Source organism: Somniosus microcephalus, chromosome 10 (genome assembly GCF_052327205.1).
Source record: "Somniosus microcephalus isolate GS21.2 chromosome 10, FLI_Smic_1.0, whole genome shotgun sequence".
Lineage (NCBI taxonomy): Eukaryota > Metazoa > Chordata > Chondrichthyes > Squaliformes > Somniosidae > Somniosus > Somniosus microcephalus.
The window spans coordinates 213047451-213069304 of record NC_140996.1 but is presented as its reverse complement, the minus strand read 5'-3'; the positions used below and the strand labels follow the sequence as shown (position 1 = coordinate 213069304).

The 21854-nt window shown below is 46.0% G+C and overlaps 1 protein-coding gene across 2 annotated transcripts in view; it reads right to left on the bottom strand.

Moving 5' to 3' along the window:
* The window catches only part of LOC147112071 (regucalcin-like), a 29369-nt gene extending 7748 nt beyond the window's left edge, over positions 1 to 21621 (bottom strand). Inside the window, exons 1-4 of one of the 2 annotated variants that reach the window (XM_085999585.1) lie at positions 21418 to 21620; positions 20127 to 20221; positions 14803 to 14968; positions 12726 to 12908 (exon numbers count right to left, since the gene is read on the bottom strand). In XM_085999585.1, the coding sequence (XP_085855711.1) occupies positions 12726 to 12908; positions 14803 to 14965 (346 nt within the window). In that variant the 5' untranslated portion in view covers positions 14966 to 14968; positions 20127 to 20221; positions 21418 to 21620. Of the gene's footprint in view, positions 1 to 12725; positions 12909 to 14802; positions 14969 to 20126; positions 20222 to 21417 lie in introns of both variants that reach the window. The other variant, XM_085999586.1, reaches the window with a different exon arrangement.
* Between the last annotated feature and the right edge of the window lie 233 nt (positions 21622 to 21854).

The following is a 21854-nucleotide window of genomic DNA, read 5'->3' as shown; positions in this document are numbered from 1 at the left end:
TCCCACAGACTAGTCAAGCAACAGCCTGATATAGTCATACTCACAGAATCATACCTTTCAGCCAATGTCCTGAACTCCTCCATCACCATCCCTGGGTATGTCCTGTCCCACCGGCATAGGTGGTGGTGGCACAGTGGTATACAGTCGGGAAGGGTCTCATGGCTTCAGGTCAAGCATGGACAATGAAATCTCCTGCTAGTTACCACCACCAACCACCCTCCCTCAGCTGATGAATCAGTACTCCTCCATGTTGAACACCACTTGGAAGAAGCACTGGCAAGGGCACAGAATGTACTCTGGGTGGGGGACTTCAATGTCCATCACCAAGAGTGGCTCGGATGAAGGGATAATTACTAGCCCTTTTCGGGCTACCCCAGATCAGGCGTGTTCACCTTCAACTAAAGTCAGAGATAGCCGAATTCTATAAGACGCTTAATTGGGTCTAAAGGTCCAGGCTATCTCTCTCTAAAGGAAAGGAACGACTGAAGATGTTACCATCCTCCAGATAGCACTTTTAATAAGTTTAACTAGACTGTAACCTTCTGGATATTATGAGGGTCTGGAAAAAAAACCAGAATTCTGCAGCTCCTCACAAAAGAGTATACGGCGATTGAGTTCGCGAGTTTGATACAGAAATACTAATTGAGACAATTCTAAAAATATATACATTTATTAAAGAACTGACATTCAGTTAACAGCTTGTGAGTCAATCACGACTTTAACAGTTCAAAATACAAATAGCTTACATTTCTTATTCTCAGAGATCCTTATTCTCAAATCTTAACTTCGTACATTTTTACATTTATTATTTCTTAATCCAGAATATCCACCAAAATCAAATAAGAGTACCTCTTGATCCCCGAGACTCAAAGAATTAAAAACTTACAGAGCCTGCCTCTGAAGTTGAGAAACGCTTGCCCTTTCCAGCAACTTCTGACTTTCCATCTGAAAAGCTCTATTTATATACCTTTTTTTAGTGGTTTATTCTTTGAAGTTTTCTGCTGATGTAAGCTAAATATCTCTAGTCATTCTTTGTTGAATTCTTTTCTATTCTTACTGTCATTTCAGCTGCCAACTCTCAGAATCCTATCTACTGTGTAGGTGTTTCAAAAACTTATCATAAAATGGTTATAACAGATTTATCTCTTTGATGCCATTCTTATTGAAGGTCTTTCATTCAATTTCTAAATCACCTCTGCTGTTTGAAAGCAGACGTCGTGACTCCTATGTGTTCCAAGTTCAACACAAACATAATGTAATTGCTTGGTGTATCTATTGAAGTCATATTTGTAGTGTATGTGCCTTTAAGAGCCCCAGGTGTGCTGTAATGCCGGTAATGGCCACTCGGGCTATATAAGCCTGTATATTGTGTATATCCGTTAGACCCCCCCCAGACTTTGCTTAGTAAACACCTATGAACCAACTCCTGTCTTCAGTGTCTTTATCAACACACGGACACTACAGTGGCAACGAGGTGGAAACGGACTTACCTGCAATTCGGCAGCACCTCCAGGACATCAATTCCTCGGGCGTCCAGAAGACTCAAGAAAGTGAGAGAAGCTGTGGTTTCACCAGCTGGCCAAGCTGGTGGCAGGTACTGCGCTAATCCTTCCTGGGCGTCAGGCTGGGGCTCCAGCGGCTGGCTCTACAGCTGAGACAGGCAGCGAAATCGGAGGCAAGCAATAACGGACTGGGAGGGAGCACTCGGGAGACGGCCGGCGCGGCAAGCAGGTTGGCGTTCAGACCTGCAGAGAAAGTCCAGCGGGAACGAGTCTCCAACTGTAAACAAATAAAAAATTTAAAAAAAACAAAGGAGACCGCGGGAAACAGCGTTGTCATCGGCAGCAGTGACGGGAAAGCGCGGGAAGCGCCATATCTTTGCTGCTGAAAAGAAAGAAAAGTGCGGGAAGCGCCATATCTTTTCTGAAATGCCTAAGTCTGGCAATATTGATGCTTTTGATAGCGAAATAGAGGATTGGACCACATACGTGGAAAGAGTAGAGGTATATTGCACTGCAAATGGAATAGAAGATGAAAAAAAAGCTTCAGTAATCACTCCAGCCAAACCAAAGGACAAGAATTTTAAAGAAATTGTTGATACCCTGCAGGAGCACTTAAACCCAACACCGCTGCTGATAGCGGAACGATTCAAATTCTTCAACAGAAATCAACACAAGAATGAAAGTAACGCTGATTACCTAACCGAATTAAGAAAGCTATCAAAGTACTGCCAATTCGGGGCAGGACTAGCAGATTATCTTCGAGACAAATTCGTTTGCGGTCCCTTAAGTGAAGGAACACAAAAAAGGCTGCTTTCTGAAAAAGTTTTAACATTGGACAAAGCTTTCAGTATGGCTGTATCATACGAAGCAGCAGCAAGAGGAGCTGCAGAGATACAACAAAAGACACAGGACTTCGGCACCCATGAAGTGACACAGGGTTTCGAAAGATGTTATCGCTGCGGCAGATCCACCCATAACCAGAAGGACTGCTGGTTCAAGAACAAAGCATGCAGGCAATGCGGAAAGATTGGACACATTGCACGGGTATGCCGATCTGGACAAAATAAATCCACAGACAGAAAAAAAAAAATCAATAAAGGAAAGTACAGGAAGGTACAAATGATGACGGACAGTAGCTCCGAAGACCAGAAGAGCAACAGCGACTCCGAAAACAAGAGACTAAGCTGTCTCAAATTACATAATGTACTTGCCAAAGATGATTACCAAACCATTTGGGTTACCCTCACGATAGCAGGGTCCCCTGTTAAAATGGAGCTAGATACAGGATCAGCTCTAACCGTAATAAATCGACGGGATTACGAGAGGCTATTTTCGCATACACCTCTAAAAGACACATCCATTATCTTAAAAACATATACGGGGCAGAAAGTATACCCCAAAGGAAAAATAAGGGTGCCTGTTGTATACAACGGCAAAGAAATACAAAAGTTGTATTTATACATTCTACAAGATGGTGGTCCACCGTTGTTGGGACGTGAATGGATCAGAAAGATACGTTTAGACTGGCATTCCATTCAGGCACTGACGGTGACCAGTAAGAAAATAAACAATGATGACATCATACCTGAACGATTAAAAGACATCTTGGCCAACGCCAAAGAAGTGTTTCAAGAGAAACTAGGAACCTTGAAAGGCATCACCGCCTCAATAAAAGTGGACGATGCAGCAATTCCCAAATTTTTTAAGGCAAGACCGGTGCCATACGCAATTCGTCCAGCAGTCGAGGCAGAGCTGGAGAATTTGGAAAAGGCAGGCGTATTATCCAAAATAGATTGGAGCGAGTGAGCAACACCCATCGTTCCAGTCATGAAAAAAGCATTGAATAATGATAAATCTGAAGAACAGAGAAAAATTTGCATCTGTGGAGACTTCAAGGTGACTGTAAACCCGGTCCTTCACACAGTACAGTAGCCTCTTCCGAGGATAGAAGATATTTTCGCCTCACTATCCGGAGGGAAACGTTTCACCAAAATTGACTTGGCACAGGCATATCTACAGATGGAGGTTGAGGAGGCCTCTAAAAAGTATCTCACGATAAACACACACAAAGGCCTGTACCAGTACAATCGACTGATTTTTGGAGTAGCATCAGCTCCAGCTATCTGGCAAAGAGCTATGGAGCAAGTCCTACAAGGGATTCCGGGGACTCAATGCTACCTAGATGACATCCTTGTAACAGGAGAAAACGACAATGAGCACCTTGCCAATTTGGAGCAGGTGCTCACTAGGCTGAAAGAACGGTGCCTACGAGCAAATCGCCCCAAGTGCGAATTTTTCCAAAATCAGATATCATATTGTGGCCACATAATTAATAAGGAAGGGTTGCATAAATCACCTGAAAAAATTGAAGCGGTCATAAAAGCCCCAGCACCTGAAAATGTTTCACAATTAAGGTCGTTCCTGGGATTAATAAATTACTATCATAAATTTTCACCGAACTTATCAACTCTTCTACACCCTCTTAATGAACTTCTACAAACAGGAGTGATTTGGAAATGGAACGAAGACTGTAAACGTGCCTTCCATAAATGCAAAGACTTAATCACATCCGAAGAAGTTTTGGCTCATTACAACCCATCACTGCCAATCAGACTGGCGTGCGATGCATCCCCTTATGGCATAGGAGCAGTATTATCCCATAAATTCCCTGATGGCTCAGAACGGCCGATAGCTTTTGCGTCACGCTCATTAAACTCAGCTGAGCGTAACTATGCCCAAATCGACAGGGAAGCACTCAGCCTGGTATGGGGAGTGAAGAAATTCAACCATTACCTACACGGACAAAAATTTACCTTGTTGACTGACCATCAACCCCTCATCTCCATATTCAACCCTAAAAAGGGTGTTCCCATTATGACAGCGCAAAGGCTACAGAGGTGGTCCCTTTTTCTAGGGGCACACCAATACAACATAGAATACAAAGGATCAAAACAGCATGGGAATGCTGACGGTTTATCACGCCTACCGTTGCCAACGGTAGAAGAGGCACCTACAGTAGACCCAGTAGAGATGTTCCACTCTACCATAGTGGAATGTCTACCAGTAACAAATTCTGCCATTGAAAGGGAGACGAGAAATGACCCGACTCTCTCACGGGTCTACGATTTAACAGTGAAGGGATGGCCAGCACATGGCGAACCACTGTTGCCAGCATTCTCGCAAAGAAGAGAACAGCTGTCAGTGTGCCGAGGAACCTTGATGTGTGGATCCAGAGTGGTGATTCCACCCAATCTCCAGCAAAAAGTGCTAAAGGAGCTTCACGAGGGGCATCTGAGTGGAGTGAAAATGAAGAACCTAGCTAGGGCGTTTGTATGGTGGCCAGGTATCGATGGAGACATCGAAGAAATGACCAAGAGCTGCCTAGGATGCCAGAAGGTCCAAAACGCTCCACCACAAGCCCCTCTACATCCATGGGAGTGGCCCTCATCTCCCTGGCAAAGGGTGCACATCGACTTTGCTGGTCCATTTATGGACTCAATGTTCTTAATCGCGGTTGATGCACACTCCAAGTGGCCGGAGGTAATAAAGATGTCCTCCACCACCACGGAAAAAACCATCACAGTATTAAGGACCATATTTGCCAGGAATGGGCTGCCGGAACAGATATGTTCTGATAATGGACCGCAATTTGTGTCCGAAGAATTCAGGAAGTTCTTAAAAAACAATGGGGTTAAGCACTACACGTCCGCCCCATACCATCCCGCCACCAATGGATTGGCTTAAAGGTTTGTCCAGGCCTTCAAGAAGGCCATAAAGGCCATGGGTAAGGAAGACATAAAACTTCAGCACAAGGCGGATAACTTCTTATTCGCATACAGGAATGCAACACATATGGTTACCAACCAAACTCCCGCCATGATGTTCTTCAATAGAAACCTAAGATGCCGGCTGGATTTGGTCAAGCCCAACATCAGAAGGGACGTGGAGAACTGGCAGTTTCAAGGCATGAATGAAAGGCCAACTAGAACCTTCCAGATAGGTCAACAAGTTTTGGCCCGGGACTACCGTACCGAGAAATGGCAGCCTGGAACTATCTGCACACGACTAGGACCACTGATGTATACCGTGGACATCGGAGAAAGCATAATAAGGCGCCATGCTGACCAAATCACAAAGTCATCTGAAAAGGGACAACCTACACCACAACTCTATACGTCTAACGATGAAGTAGAGATACCCATATCTACCTCCGATCCGGTGATACTGGAACCCGATGAACCCGACACTGGCATTCAAGCCGAATCAGCCTTGCCAAAAGAACCTACTACACCACCAGAAACTACTACACCCCCGAGGCGTTATCTGGACCGAGTCAGGAAGCCTCCTGAGAGACTGACTTATAATTAATTAACTACAGCAATGTGTATATTATTTTTCTTATAACATGTAATTAATAATTACTTAAAATATGATGTACTGGTTAGCTAAAAGGGGAGGAATTGTAGTGTATGTGCCTTTAAGAGCCCCAGGTGTGCTGTAATGCTGGTAATGGCCACTCGGGCTATATAAGCCTGTATATTGTGTATATCCGTTAGAACCCCCCCCCCAGACTTTGCTTAGTAAACACCTATGAACCCACTCCTGTCTTCAGTGTCTTTATCAACACACGGACACTACAATATTTACAAAGTCTTCTGTAGGTATCATATTTACAACGTGTAAATCAAAGACACTTCATCTAGGGTTTCCATGCATTAATTAGCTACTTCAATTGGTTGTATATTAATCGTGTTTCCTGTTTCCTTTGGTGTTACTTTTACAAAGGCACACGGTTTTTTAATGTTCTATGTTTCTGTTCAAAGTGTTAGTTTTTAACACTTTACTTGGGCATTGCTATTGTGTTGGTTCCAAACTGCAGACTTTTTGGAAGCAAGCCTTTGCTTTTTCAATAGGGCCATTGTTTTAGTATTAACAATCAATTCCCATTTCAAAAGCTTGTGTGGTGTTTACAACTTGTGTTAACAACTGATCTTATCTCAGAAGCCTGTACTGACAGCCTGTGTCGCCGAGGCTTTCCAAACTTTTAAACCCAGTATGTCATGTATTAATAATATCAGAAATCTGTTCATAGGATGGTGTATCTCTTGGAATATAGCTATTTCCTTTACACGGTAGCACCATTACTGACCGAGCTGGCAGAGTCCTGAAGGATATAACTGCCAATCTGGGCCTGCGACCGGTGGTGAGAGAACCAACACGAGGGAAAAACCTACTTGACCTTGTCCTCACCAATCATCTGTCCATGAGGGTATTGGTAGCAGTGACCACCGCACAGTCATTGTGGAGACGAAGTCCAGTCTTCACACTGAGGACACCCTCCATCGTGTTGTGTGGCACTACCATTGTGCTACATGGGATAGATTCAGGACAGCTCAAAACTGGGCATCCATGAGGCACTGTGGGCCATCAACAGCAGCAGAATTGTATTCCACCACAATCTGTAACCTCATGGCCCGGTGTTTCCCTCACTCTACTATTACCATCAAGCCAGGGGACCAACCCTGGTTCAATAAGGAGTGTAGAAAAGCATGCCAGGAGCAGCACCAGGCATACCTAAAAATGAGGTGCCAACCTGGGGAAGCTGCAACACAGGACTACATGCATGCTAAAATACAGAAGCAGCATGCTATAGACAGGGCTAAGCGATTCCACAATCAACGGATCAGATCAAAGCTCTGCAGTCCTGCCTCATCCAGTCATGAATGGCAGTGGACCATTAAACAACTAACGGGAGGAGAAGGCTCCATGAATATCCCCATCCTCAATAATGGTGGAGCCCAGCACGTGAGTGCAAAAGACAAGGCTGAAGCGTTTGCAACCATCTTCAGACAAAAGTGCCGGGTGGATGATTCGTATCCTCCTGAGGTCCCCACCATCACAGAAGCCAGTCTTCAGCAAATTTGGTTCACTCCACTTGATATCGAGAAACGGCTGAGCGCACTGGATACAGCATCTATCCTTCCAATCCCCCTCAGAATCTTATATGTTTCAATGAGATCACCTCTCATTCTTCTAAACTCCAGAGATTATAGGCCCAATCTACTCAACCTCTCCTCATAGGACAACCCTCTCATCCCAGGGATCGATCTAGTGAAGCTTCATTACACCACCTCTAAGGCATGTGTGGGCCCCGACAACATCCTGGTTGTCGTGCTGAAGACTTGTGCTCCAGAACTAGCCACGCCTCTAGCCAAGCTGTTCTAGTACAGCTACAACACTGGCATCTATCCGACAATGTAAAAAACTGCCCAGGTATGTCCTGTCCACAAAAAGCAGGACAAATCCAATCCGGCCAATTACGGCCCCATCAGTCTACTCTCAATCATCAGCAAAGTGATGGAAGGTGTCATCGACAGTGCTATCAAGCGGCACTTACTCACCAATAACCTGCTCACTGATGCCCAGTTTGGGTTCTGCCAAGACCACTCGGCTCCCGACCTCATTACAGCCTTGGTCCAAACATGGACAAAGGAGCTGAATTCCAGAGGTGAGGTGAGAGTGACTGCCCTTGACATCAAGGAAGCATTTGACCAAGTGTGGCATCAAGGAGCCCCAGTCAAACTGAAGTCAATGGGAATCAGGGGGAAAACGCTCCACTGGCTGGAGTCATACCTAGCACAAAGGAAGATGGTTGTGGTGGTTGAAGGTCAATCATCACAGCCCCAGGACATCGCTGTAGGAGTTCCTCAGGGCAGTATCTTAGGCTGAACCATCTTCAGCTGCTTCATCAATGACCTTCCCTCCAACATAAGGTCTGAAATGGGGATGTTCGCTGATGACTGTAGTGTTCAGTGCCATACGCAACTCCTCAGATAATGAAGCAGTCCGTGCCCGCATGCAACAAGACCTGGATGACATTCAGGCTTGGGCTGATAAGTTGCAAGTAACATTCACGCCACAAAAGTGCCAGGCAATGACTATCTCCAACAAGCGAGAGTCTAACCACCTCCCCTTGACAGTCAATGGCATTACCATCACCGAATCCCCTACCATCAACATCCTGGGGGGTCACCATTAAACAGAAACTTAACTGGACCAGCCACATAAATACTGTGGCAACAAGAGCAGGTCAGAGGCTGGGTATTCTGCGGCGAGTGTCTCACCTCCTGACTCCCCAAAATCTTTCCACCATCTATAAGGCACAAGTAAGGAGTGAGATGGAATACTCTTCACTTGCCTGGATGAGTGCAGCTCCAACAACACTCATGAAGTTCGACACCATCCAGGACAAAGCAGCCCACTTGATTGGCACCCTATCCACCACCTTAAACATTCACTCCCTCCACCACCGGCATACCATGGCTGCAGTGTGTACCAGCTACAAGAGGCACTGCAGCAACTCGCCAAGGCTTCTTCGGTAGCACCTCCCAAACCCACGACCTCTACCACCTAGAAGGACAAGGGCAGCAGGTGCATGGGAACACCACCACCTCCAAGTTCCCCTCCAAGTCACACAGCATCCTGACTTGGAAGTATATCACCATTCCTTCATCGTCGCTGGGTCAAAATCCTGGAACTCCCTCCCTAATAGCACTGTGGGTGTACCTTCACTACACTGACTGCAGCGGTTTAAGAAGGTAGCTCACCACCACCTTCTCAAGGGCAATTAGGGATGGGCAATAAATGCTGGCCTTGCCAGCGATGCCCAGATCCCATGAACGAATAAAAAAAGATCGACATCAAAAACAGATTATCTAGTCATTATCACATTGCTGTTTGCGGGAGCTTGCTGTGCGCAAATTGGCTGCTGCGTTTCCCACATTACAACTGTGACTACACTTCAAAAGTACTTCATTGTCTGTAAAGTGCTTTGGGACGTCCAGTGGTCGTGAAGGGCACTATTTAAATGCAAGACTTTCATAGAATTGAATGGAAACACGACAGTCAATGAAAATAGCAAATGTTCAATGCTTGGCTGTATTGTTAAGCATTGTAACTGAATATTCCGTTTCCCTTTTAATTTTAGTGAAGGTTCGCCTTAATTGGAAAAGTTTGGTTTATTTCAAAACTTGCTGATAATTACTCAGTGTCCCGTAACAATCTCATCTCAGTATAACACAATCAGCTCACAAAATTGACCCTATAATGTACTGAGATTAGTTTGTACAGTTTAGTTGACAAAGAAACATGAAATTTGCCTAATGCCTAAATACAGTGGCTGGCAACATGCCCGCTAATTTTTTTTGGGTGCGTGGCCCCTTTAACAGGCAGCGCGTCCCATTCAAATTTCCGCGCGTGCCTGGTTTTTCCATCGTGAAGCCGCTGAACGGCCTGCGCGTGACTTCCCGAGCACTGTGTGGTTTAACGGGAACATCAGCGACTGGGCTTGTCAATAAGAAACTTAACTTAAGCCTGAGAGATAACTACAGGTGTTTGAGGAACTTTACACGTTGTGGCTTTGTGACCAGTTTGTGAGAACTGGTTTAGGTTTCTGGAACTCAGTTCATAGATACATAGATACATAGAAGATAGGAGCAGGAGTAGGCCATTCGGCCCTTCGTGCCTGCTCCGCCATTCGATGAGATCATGGCTGATCCTTTAATTCAGTATCCCGTCCCCGCCTTCTCTCCGTAACCCTTAACCCCTTTTGCCCGTAGAAATATATCTAATTCCCTCTTAAATATATTTAATGAGCTGGCGTACACTGCCCTCTGTGGCAATGAGTTCCACAGGTTCACCACTCTCTGAGTGAAGAAATTCCCCCTCATCTCTGTCCTAAATGGTTTAGCCCTTATCCTTAAATTATGTCCTCTAGTTCTGTTCTCACCCGCCAAGGGAAACATTCCTTCTGCATCCAGTCTGTCTAGACCTGTCAGAATTTTATACACTTCTATGAGGTCCCCTCTCAATCTTCTAAACTCCAGTGTGTACATCCCTAAACTACATAGTCTCTCCTCATAGGTCATTCCCGCCATTCCTGGTATCAGCCTGGTGAATCGCCGCTGCACCCCCTCCATGGCAAGAACATCCTTCCTCAGATGAGGCGACCAAAACTGTACACAGTACTCGAGGTGTGGTCTCACCAGTGCCCTGTACAGCTGCAGCAAGGTATCCCTGTTCCTGTATTCTAACCCTTTTGCTATGAAGGCCAGCATACCGTTTGCCTTCTTGACCGCCTGTTGCACCTGCATGCTCGCCTTCAGTGACTGGTGTACAAGAACACCCAGGTCTCTCTGTACTTCCCCCTCTCCCAATCTATTGCCATTTAAATAATAATTTGCCCTCCCGTTCCTGCACCCAAGGTGGATAACTTCGCACTTGTCCACATTATAGTGCATCTGCCATTTATCCGCCCAATCGCCCAGTCTGTCCAAATCGCTCTGGAGCTTCCTGGTCTCTTCCTCTGAGCCCACCCCACCTCCTAGTTTAGTGTCGTCTGCAAATTTGGAAATGCTGCATCCGACTCCCTGATCCAGGTCATTAATGTAAATTGTGAACAGCTGGGGGCCCAGGACAGATCCCTGTGGTACCCCACTTGTTACTGCCTGCCATTCAGAAAATGAGCCGTTTATTCCAACTCTCTGTTTTCTATCTGACAGCCAGTTCCCTATCCACGCCAAAACTTTCCCCTTTATCCCATGAGCCTCAATTTTCCATGCTAATCTTTTATGTGGGACCTTATCGAAGGCCTTTTGGAAGTCCAGGTACACCACATCTACTGGCTCTCCCCCATCTATTCTACCAGTTACTCCCTCAAAAAATTCCAATAGATTAGTCAAGCACGATTTACCCTTTGTAAATCCATGTTGACTCTGTCCTATCCTGTCCCCATTTGCTAAGTGCTCCGCTATTTCATCCTTAATGATGGACTCCAGCATTTTGCCCACAACTGATGTAAGGCTTACAGGTCTGTAATTACCTGCTTTTTCCCTACCCCCCTTTTTGAATAGTGGGGTAACGTTAGCTACCCTCCAATCCATCGGCACTGTTCCCGAGTCTAATGAATTCTGAAAAATCATCCTTAGTGCATCCGCTATCTCTAGGTTTCAGATTTCAGAACAGGTTTCACTGACGCCGAGAGGGGTGGGATTTAGAAAGCATCTTCCTGCAGAAACACAAACCAGTTCCCCTGTTCACAAACCCACAACATATAATGTTCCTCAAACACATGGAAATGCTCTTAAGGTGCATTCCCAGGAAGGTTGAGTCCGTCTCCTCTGTTAAGCGTGTTTTACCTTAAGTTTGAGCACACTGACGATTCGCAGGGTCAGCAAGAGAACCGTGAACTTGAGTTTTTATTTGTAACCAGACACTGCAGTAAGATGGGGCAGATTTACACCAGGATTCAGTCACGTCAACAATGTCTAAAGACACCAGCAACAGCATGTATTTATATCGCACCTTTAATGTAGTAAAACGTCCCAAGGCGCTTCACAGGAGTGTTATCAAACAAAATTTGACACTGAGCCACATAAGGAGATATTAGGACAGGTGACCAAAAGCTTGGTCAAAGAGGTAGGTTTTAAGGAGCATCTTAAAGGAGGAAAGAGAGGTGGAGAGGTTTAGGGAGGGACCGCCGGAGCTTAGGGCCCTAGGCAACACAAGGCACGGCACCAATGGTGGAGCGATTATAATCAGGAATGCGCAAGAGGCCAGAATTGGAGGAACGCCGAGATCTCGGAGGGTTGTCGGGCTGGAGATGGTTACAGAGATAGGGAGGTGCGAGGCCATGGAGGGATTTGAAAACAATTTTAAAATTGCGGTGTTGCTGGACCGGGAGCCAATGTAGGTCAGCGAGCACAGGGGTGATGTGTGAATGGGACTTTGGATACAACAGCAGAGTAATAACACCCCTGTACTTAGGGGATGCACAAGAGGCCAGGATTGGAGGAGCGAAGAGATGTCGGCGGTTTGTAGGGCTGGAGGAGGTTATAGACATAGGGAAAGGCGAGGTCATGGATGGATTTGAAAACAAGGATGAGAATTTTGAAATCGAGGTGTTGCTTAACCGGGAAGCAATGTAGGTCAGCAAGCACAGGGGTGATGGGTGAACAGGACTTGGTGCGAGTTAGGATACTGACAGCAGAGTTTTGGATGAGCTTAAGTTTATGGAGAATGGAAGATGGGAGACTGGCCAGGAGTGCACTGGAATAGTCAAGTCTAGAGGTAACAAAAGGCATGGATCAGGGTTTCAGCAGCAGATGAGCTGAGGCAGAGGTGGAGTCAGGCGATGTTACCAAGACACATTTTAAACTGTCAAACCTGCAAGAAAGCGTCCAGCGGGATCCACCTTGCCATCATTGAATCTGATGTTGGTTTTTTCGCTGTCGATCTGTGCTATGTCAGTAACCACCTTTTTTTCCCAGTCCAAAAAGGCAAACCCTTTTCCAGTAGCCAGGACGTATCCCCCAGAACTCCGGGGAACGACAGCACCAACTGGAGCATCTGAAAAACGCAGGACGTGCAAGGAGCAATTACATTTCAGAGAAAATTTTATATAAAGTTCCCCCCCGAGTCACACACCATCATGACTTGGAAATATATCGCCGTTCCTTCATCGTCGCTGGGTCACAATCCTGGAGCCCTCTCCCTAACAGCACTGTGGGTGTACCTTCACCACACGGACTGCAGCAGTTCAAGAAGGCAGCTCACCACCATCTTCTCAAGGGCAATTAGGGATGGGCAATAAGTGCTGGCCTTGCCAGCGACGACCACATCCCGTGAATGAATTTTTTAAAAACTTGCATTTAAATAGCGCCTTTAACATAGTAAAACATCCCAAGGCGCTTTCACAGGAGCATTATCAAACATTAATCGACGCTGAGCTGAAGAAGGAGCCATTAAGACAGGTGACCCAAATCTTGGTCGAAGAGGTAGGTTTTAAGGTTTGTCTTAAAGGAGGAGAGGGAGGTGGAAAGGCATGTAGGTTCAGGGAGGGGATTCCAGAGCTTAGGGCCTCGGTGGCTGAAGGCACGGCCACCAATGATGGGGTGAAGGAAACAGCGGTGCACAAGAGGCCAGAATTGGAGCAGTGCAGAGTCCTTGGAGGGTTGTGGAGCTGGAGAAGGTTACAGAGGTGGGGAGGGTTGAGGACACGGAGGGATTTGAAGATAAGGGCGAGAATTTTAAAATCGATGCATTGGTGGACCAACAGTCGATGTAGGTCTGCGAGCACAGGGGTAATGGCTGAACAGGACTCAGTGCAGATTAAGATATGGGCAGCAGAGTTTTGGATGAGCTTAAGTTTATGGAGGGTGGGAGATTGGAGGCCGGCCAGGACAGCATTGGAATAGTCGACTCTGGAGATAACTTAAGCATGGATGAGGGTTTCAGCAGCGGATGGTCTGAGGCAGGGTGGAGACAAGCGTTATTACGGAGGTGGAAGTAGGCAGTCTTGGTGATCGAGCGGATATGGGGTTGGAAGCTCATTTCAGGGTCAAATAAGAGGCAGTGGTTACCTGGTTCAGCCTCAAACAGTGGCCAGGAAGAGGGATGGAGTCAGTAACCAGAGAGGAGTTTGTGGCGAGGGTTGAAGACAATGGCTTTGATCTTCCCAATATTCAATTGGGGGAAAGTTTGGCTCATCCGGGACTGGATGTCAGACAAGCAGCCTGACAAGACAGAGGCAGGGAAGGGGTCGAGAGAGGTGGTAGTGAGGTGGAGCTGTGTGTCATCAGCATACGTGTGGAACCTGACGTTGTGTTTTCAGATGATGACACCAAGGGGCAGCATGTAGATGAGAAAATAAGTTATTCAGTGAAAATGCCGACTGCACAGTGAATTTCCCAGTAATTAACTGTAAATTATTTTTTCAATAATGTCATAATTATTGTTTATCTTGACTGTAATGGCAACTTGTGCTCGTCCTTTCCATCACATATAGTACTTTTACTTTAACAATTTCTCCGCTCCTCTACTGAAGGCTTTGCTGGAGTTTGGTTCCACGTGTGCTGAAAGTTCTCCAGTGCCTGGCCCAAGTGGCCATTTCTTCAAGTTTGAGCAGATTATTCCACCATAGAGTGCGTCAAGGCTGAACCCAAATCTGTTTTCACCAAACACCCACACACACACCCACACACACACACACACCCACACAAGTGCTTTCCAGCAGGAGTCTAATACAGAGGATACCAATACAGGTCATGAAGAGATGGAAGTAGTGGGGAAAAGGACGAAGGAAGAAAATGAAGAATATGGCCTTTAGTGTCTCCACCCAGAATGGTCGGTCAAAATTGGGACTTTTCTGGATTTAAGTGGCATAGGGAGTTGGTATAGCCAATGGCTGTGTCCGTGCTACTCTTATACTATTTGTAAGTAAATGGAGGAATAATTTTCTTACCAACATGGACCTTCTCCACTTGGTTACTGGTGGGATTCCATCTGTACACGTTCTGTTCAGTAGCATCTACATAGAGAAGAGTGCCCTGTTTTTCTTCCCAAACAGGACTTTCTCCAACCGAGTATTTCTCTTTCACAACACATTCAATTTTAACGGATGCCATTACCTGAAACGATAAAGGTAGTCATTGTCTTTCTCGCTCAGAACCTGGCTTAACTAGATCTTTCTACCATTCACTGTAACAAGAACATGAAAGCCAGTTTACTTCATAAACTGTGCCATATAATGCCAACTGTCCACTTTTAAAAAGATATCCCAGGATGTGGACGATGCTGGCAAGATAATGGTGATGGGCCGTTTAAAAGAAAAAATGAAAGACTTGCATTTATATAGCACCTTGCACATCCACCAGACGTCCCAAAGCGCTTTACAGCCAATGAAGTACTTTTTTTTTGAAGTGTAGTCACTGTTGTAATGTATGAAACACAGTAGCCAATTTGCGCACAGCAAGCTCCCACAAACAGCAATGTGATAATGACCGGATAATCTTGTTTTTTTAGCGATGTTGATTGAGGGATAGATATTTGCCAGGACACCAGGGATAACTCCCCTGCTCTTATTTGAAATAGTGCCGTGGGATCTTTTACACACCCAGCTGAGAGGGCAGACGGGGCCTCATTTTAACATCTCATCTGAAAGACGGCACCTAACGACAGTGCAGCGCTCCCTCAGCACTGCACTGGGAGTGTCAGCCTAGACTGGAGTGGGATTTGAACCCACAACCTTCATGACTTGATAAGTGAGGGTGCTACCCACTGAGCCACAGCTGACACCATGAACCACTGCAGTAAAACCCCACTCCAATTCCAGGTACAGCAGCTTAGTGGTTCCGATACTAGACTTGGTTTCAGTAGTTATGGTTTTGCTACTCAGACTTTTCCTCAAAGCCATTTTTGAGTTGTCAACTTTTTGAAACTGTTAGTCAGTTTTTGCTAGTTTTCCAGGTTGATATGTAGGATGCATGTTTGTGCCTACGATTGCTCAGGTGGCAACTTCCTGATAGCAGACAGGACTTGGCAGGTGCCTAGATGTGATGTTTTACACTCCCGTGGTGAGGGGTTTGAACTGAGAACTTGCAGTTTTCTCTCATGTGAACCTCACAAAATTTTCATAAGAAATGTAATTTTTTTCTATTAAAATCAATGCTGAGAATTCAGATTAATGTAAATTCAAGTGCACCTTTTCACACATAACAGCAATACTTTCACTTTTACTAAATGGGTCGATAAAGGCCGCATGCGCACTCGAGAGTCCTGTATAGCACCACTATAGATATACAAACCTGTACATGGCGTGACTGTGTGGGTTACTCTGATCAAGCTATTCAGTGTACCTCAGGAGTTGAGATTTGCAATGGCACACTGGGTGTCACACCTGATGAGTATCCTCCTTTTGGAGGGGGAAGTATCTCTTTGAGATTGAGGTGACAACCCCCTCCCCCCAAGATGAATAACCTGGTGAATGAAAATCGGAACCAAGTCAACCGTCTGTGGTGGACTCAGGAACTCAATACCTGAACCAGGGTAATCCGGGACACTTTTGATGAATGACTAGCCAGCCTGGCTTTATATGGAGGAGTAGGCCTGTTGGTGGGGGTGGGGATTCTTCCCACTTGGCTGCAGATAATCCCGTAAATCAATGTCCTAACAGGTAGCTGTACAATCAGTGAAAGGCTTAGCGGTATTCTGGGACCAGGAACCAATGTAGGTCAGCGAACACAGGGGTGATGTGTGAACGCGACTTGGTGCGAGTTACAATACGGACAGCAGAGTAATACTACCCTGTACTTAGGAAGGCTCAATGCAGGCACCAAAGGTGGAAAGATGTTCTCATCCCACCATTGTCATCCTTCACTTTGATGAGAAATAAATGTGAAAAGACAAGGGGCTAGGAATTCATTAAAGCCCAGGAATGGACGGTATCATTAGAAAAGTTTGAGAATTAGTGCCAGGCGCTAATGCTTTAGTATGTGCACAAAATTCATTCTCACTGCTCAAAGAAATGATTGGACCAATATCAGATGCAGTCTAATCTCAAGTCATCATTGCCACAGGCTTTTCCCAGTACTTAAAGGGGAGGTTCATTGATACTGCAGCACCTCATTCTCAGCATTGCTGGCTGTGCAGCTGCCTCAGTGAGGAGAAACACAACAAGGAGAAGGAGCTGGAGGACTGAAGCAGGTGTGCTCATGGCAGGTCCACCTCAGTCGGGTGGTCAGGGTGATTGAATGCTTCAACAAATGCTACATACCACCATCTGTACCACAAGCGTCACACACTGCCCAAAGCACCAGACCCCCAGCACTCACCCACCAACAATCTCTACCTACCAATACTCACGCCCACTTCTCACATCTTGCACACAATGACAGCTATTCCACTATGACAGGCACAAGGGTCATTAGTTATTAGAATGAATGTGATATGTTGATGAAATTTATTAATGGAGTTTGCAATATTTTGTGGTCTCTCTCATTTCACCTTTGCGCCCAGGAGTATGCTGTGATATGGCATGACACAGGGGTGGTATGATCGGGATGTGGTGAGCAAAAGGGATCTGGGGTTTAAGTCATCCTGGTGTGAGGCAGGAGGTCTGTTTGGAGGAGGTGGCAGAGTTCTGTGACCACCACCTTGGTGATGCGGAGCCATCTAATACACTGCTCCTCGCTTAATTGGAGGTAGGAGAAGTGCTTTCGGCATACCCTTGGATGGTAAGGCCTCCTGGTGTGAGCCCTGATGTCCCTCCTCATCTCTCTGCGCACATATTCCTGTATTTCTCGCTGCCTACGCTCCCTCTGCCGTAGATCCTGGAGGGCGAGGTGGCATGCCAGTACAGCCCCCATTAATGTTGCCAAGTGTAGCAGTTTGAATCTTTGAACAATAAATGTAGCTACTTTGTAGCTGCCAGAAGGCTGCTGATTCAAAGGAAGCTTGAAATTACTCATAGAAACTGTTCGAGTGGGTGAAACTGACAACAAACCGTTGAAACTAACCTGCCCTGACAGCTGGGAGTGATTAATGCTGATGCCTTTAAATTACGTAGCTGGAGCTGGCTTCCTAGAGCTTCGCGCCAGCTCTCCCTATTGCTGTCTGGTCATGGCGTTAAGGTAAGTAGTGACAATGAATTTTCCAGATCGGGCAGCCAGTGAGCGTTGCACGTTCACTGACGTCATGATTTGCCTGGCGTTGAAGTCCCCGGCGGTAACTTGTACCGACGGCACAAAGGGGGGGCTGGATTTGCCGTATGGCACTGGATTCACCTCACCCCGACACTAATGTATCAGCACCCGTTACCACCATCTGCTGCTGCTAACGGGAGGCGCTAAGGTACCGAATTTCCCCCCAATATTTTTCTCACTCCTTTTAAAGAAAAAAAGAGCTTGCATTGATATAGCGCCCTTCACGACCTCAGAACATCTCAAAGTCAAGAAGCACTTTTTAAAGTGTAACATAGAAACATAGAAGATAGGAGCAGGAGTAGGCCATTCGGCCCTTCGAGCCTGCTCCGCCATTCAATGAGATCATGGCTGATAATCCAAATTCAGTACCCTGTCCCTGCCTTCTCCCCATATCCCTTGATCCCTTTAGCCTTAAGAAATATATCCAACTCTTTCTTGAATATATTTAATGAACTGGCCTCCACCGCCCTCTGTGGCAGAGAATTCCACAGGTTCACCACTCTCTGGGTGAAGAAATTCCTCCTCATTTCAGTCCTAAATGGCTTACCCCTTATCCTTAGACTGTGACCCCTGGTTCTGGACTCCCCGGCCATCATAAACATCCTTCCTGCATCTAGTCTGTCCAGGCCTGACAGAATTTTATAGGTTTCGATGAGATCCCCTCTCAATCTTCTAAACTCCAGCGAGTATAAGCCCAATCGACCCAATCTCTCCCCGTACGTCATTCCTGCCATCCCAGGTATCAGCCTGGTGAATCTTCGCTGCACTCCTTCCATGGCAAGAACGTCCTTCCTCAGGTAAGGCGACCAAAACTGCGCACAATGCTCAAGGTGCGGTCTCACCAAGGCCCTGTACAACTGTAGCAAGACATCACTGTTGTAATGTAGTCCCACAAACAGCAATGCGATAATGACCAGATAATCAGGTTTTTTAGTGATGTGGGTTGAGGGATAACTATTGGCCTGGTCACCGGGGGAGAACTCCCCTGCTCTTCTTCGAAATAGTGCCATGGGATCTTTTATGTCCACCTAGGAGGGCAGTTTAATGTCTCATCTAAAAGACAGCACCTCTGACAGTGCAGCACTCCCTCAGTATTGCACTGAAGTATCAGCCGAGATTTTGTGCAAAGTCTCTGGAGTGGGACTGTGAACCTTCTGGCTCAGAGGCGAGAGTGCTGCCACTTAGCCACGGCTAACACCTTAATTTCATTGATTTTAATTAACAGGTGACAGTGGATTCGAATTCAGGCTTGGATAGGTTATGGGAGATACGGCATTTGAACAGATTTTGGGTTTCTAACCGTAAAGCTACTTTAGTATTTATTAAGATAAAATAAAATGATCATGTCTAATTAATGAATAATCCTCTGTTTACCCACCCTTGTTAAACCAGTGTATCGGCACTGGCACTGGGGTCAGTCACCGCATATCCCAAGCCAAATTCCAGGTTTTCAGGTTATGTCCTTGCTTTTAATTAAACAAATCCACAGCCCCCAGCACAGGCAGCTGAGCCCCCTGGGTCGGCCGAAAGGCTCTCACTTGCAACGTGTTGAGCCGTGGAATCCACCGCCCCATTTATATCGCAGAAGCATTTCCGAAATCCTGGAACTGTGGGGTTGGATTTGGAGGCCAGAGTTTACATTTTGAAAGATTTGTACATTCACAATTGCTACAAAGTATTTTTCTTGACGTCGCAATTCAAGCTGCAGACATTTTGTGATGATGATGATGATGGAGGGGTGGAAGGGAAGGTGAAGGTTCGTAAAGGCTAATAAAGTGAAAAGGGCAGCTTTAACAAGCAGAACAAAATGACATCCCTGATGGCAATCAGCGCCAATAGCAATCATTTACCTTTACCACTGATTCAACATAGCATGGCTAGCAACATTGGCAGAGAAGCAAATTTTTTTTTTTTTAAATCTCCCACCTTGTAAAGGACCTTTTAAATTTACCCCCCTCCTCCCCCACTGCCTTTATAACACTGGATGTCAGGAATGGGCAATATGTCAGATGATGTATTCCCATCGCTAACATATAATTTGAGTACCATCAAGATAAACCAATACAGTGCTCTGGTCAGGCCACACCTTGAGTATTGTGTCCAGATCTGGTCGCCAAGAAATAAGGGAGGTAGCAGAGAGAATAACCACAAGGATGATCCCTAGTTTTGAAGGTCTGAGTCCTGAGGATAAGACAGAAGAAACATGCAGTTTTCAGTCTTAGAGGTGATCTTATAGAGGTTTATAGGATAAGGGAATACGAACATACGATCATATGAACAATGGCGGACAGGTAAAGACCCTCTGGTCCATCGAGCCTGTCCCACACAATTACGATACCTTGTGTTCCACAACATATACACTCTCCACCCCACCCGAAACCATGTGATCTCCTGGGAGAGGCAAAAAAACAGATTAAAACCCAGGCCAATTTGGGGGGGGGGGGGGGGGGGGGAGTGAAATCTGGGAAATTCCTCTCCGACCCATCTAGGCGATCGAAACTAGTCCAGGAGATCACTCTGAATGGAAAAGGTTAATCCAGAATACTATTTTAAATTAAACTGTGGGAATAGCATAAGGAGACATAGGTTCAAACTAGCAAAAAACCAATTTAGGGCTGATATCAGAAGGTCCTTCTTAAAGAGTGATCTACATGTGGAATAGACTTCCAGATAGAGTATGGAGGCAAAAACCTTGGAATCTTTTGAGAAACACTCAGATACTACAGTGGGAATGGGGGCTGTAGGGTCTTTTTGGCTTAAGATGGGCCAAATAGCATTCCTTATCTGTATGCGTATCTTATGATCAGAGTGTCCAATAGCATCTTGAATGACTCCAGAGTGTTTGCCTTTATTGCCCTATTCAGAGAAGTCATTCCAGGTATTGGTCAATCAACCCAGTTCCTTTTCGCTCCCAGAAAGGGAAGTATTCACCGTTCATTCTGAAGGGAAAACAGCCGCGACAGAATTAGTGATCTGTTCACACTGACCCGGCCTGACTCACTCTCACACAGTGGCCATCCTGAGAGCTTGGACCCGGCCGCGAATCTTCCTTCCAGCCCCGCTCACCAATGCGAAATTCCCTTTCAGGAGATGGGTGCTGCCTTCTTCCCCGCCCCCTCCTTCGCTCACAGGATTGCTTTCATGCCGCTTCGGCAATCGTACAGAGCGGCTGATGTTCAGGGGTGTCCCCGGCCAGAGGACAGACGCGGCCTCGTCCCGCCAGTATCCACACAGTCGCATCGCCAGGGAGACACATGGGGCAAGATCATCAAAACGTGCCCCTGAACATTGACAGCAGGGAAGGAAAGAAAGCCTAAAAACATTGACAGGAGGGAAGGAAAGAAAGCCTAAAAGAAACAGTACAAGGGAGTACGTACCTGGGGGCTGCACGCTTCCTCGGCTGCTTTAGATCGATGTGAACAAATTTCAGTTTAAAAGACAAACCCATGACGAGGTTAGGCAAATCATTAATGGAAATATCTTGTTGCCTTTATCCCTGTCGGCACTTTAGATTATTTTTTTTAACATGTAGATGATGGCCTGATGCAATGTCGGTCTGTGCTGGATCTCACTGCACACCACCCCACTTATTCTCCAACTGGAATTGAAAAGACTTTTCTTATAAATGTAATTTTACACATTAGCCCATGTTTGGAGCTTGACTTGTCTGGAATTCCCTCCCACACCTCTCCACCTCTCTCCCCTCCTTTAATACGCTCCTTAAAACCTACCTCTTTGGCCAAGCTTTTGGTCGCCTGTTCTAATATCCCCTTATGTGGCTCAGTGTCAAATTTTGTCTGATAACGCTCCTGTG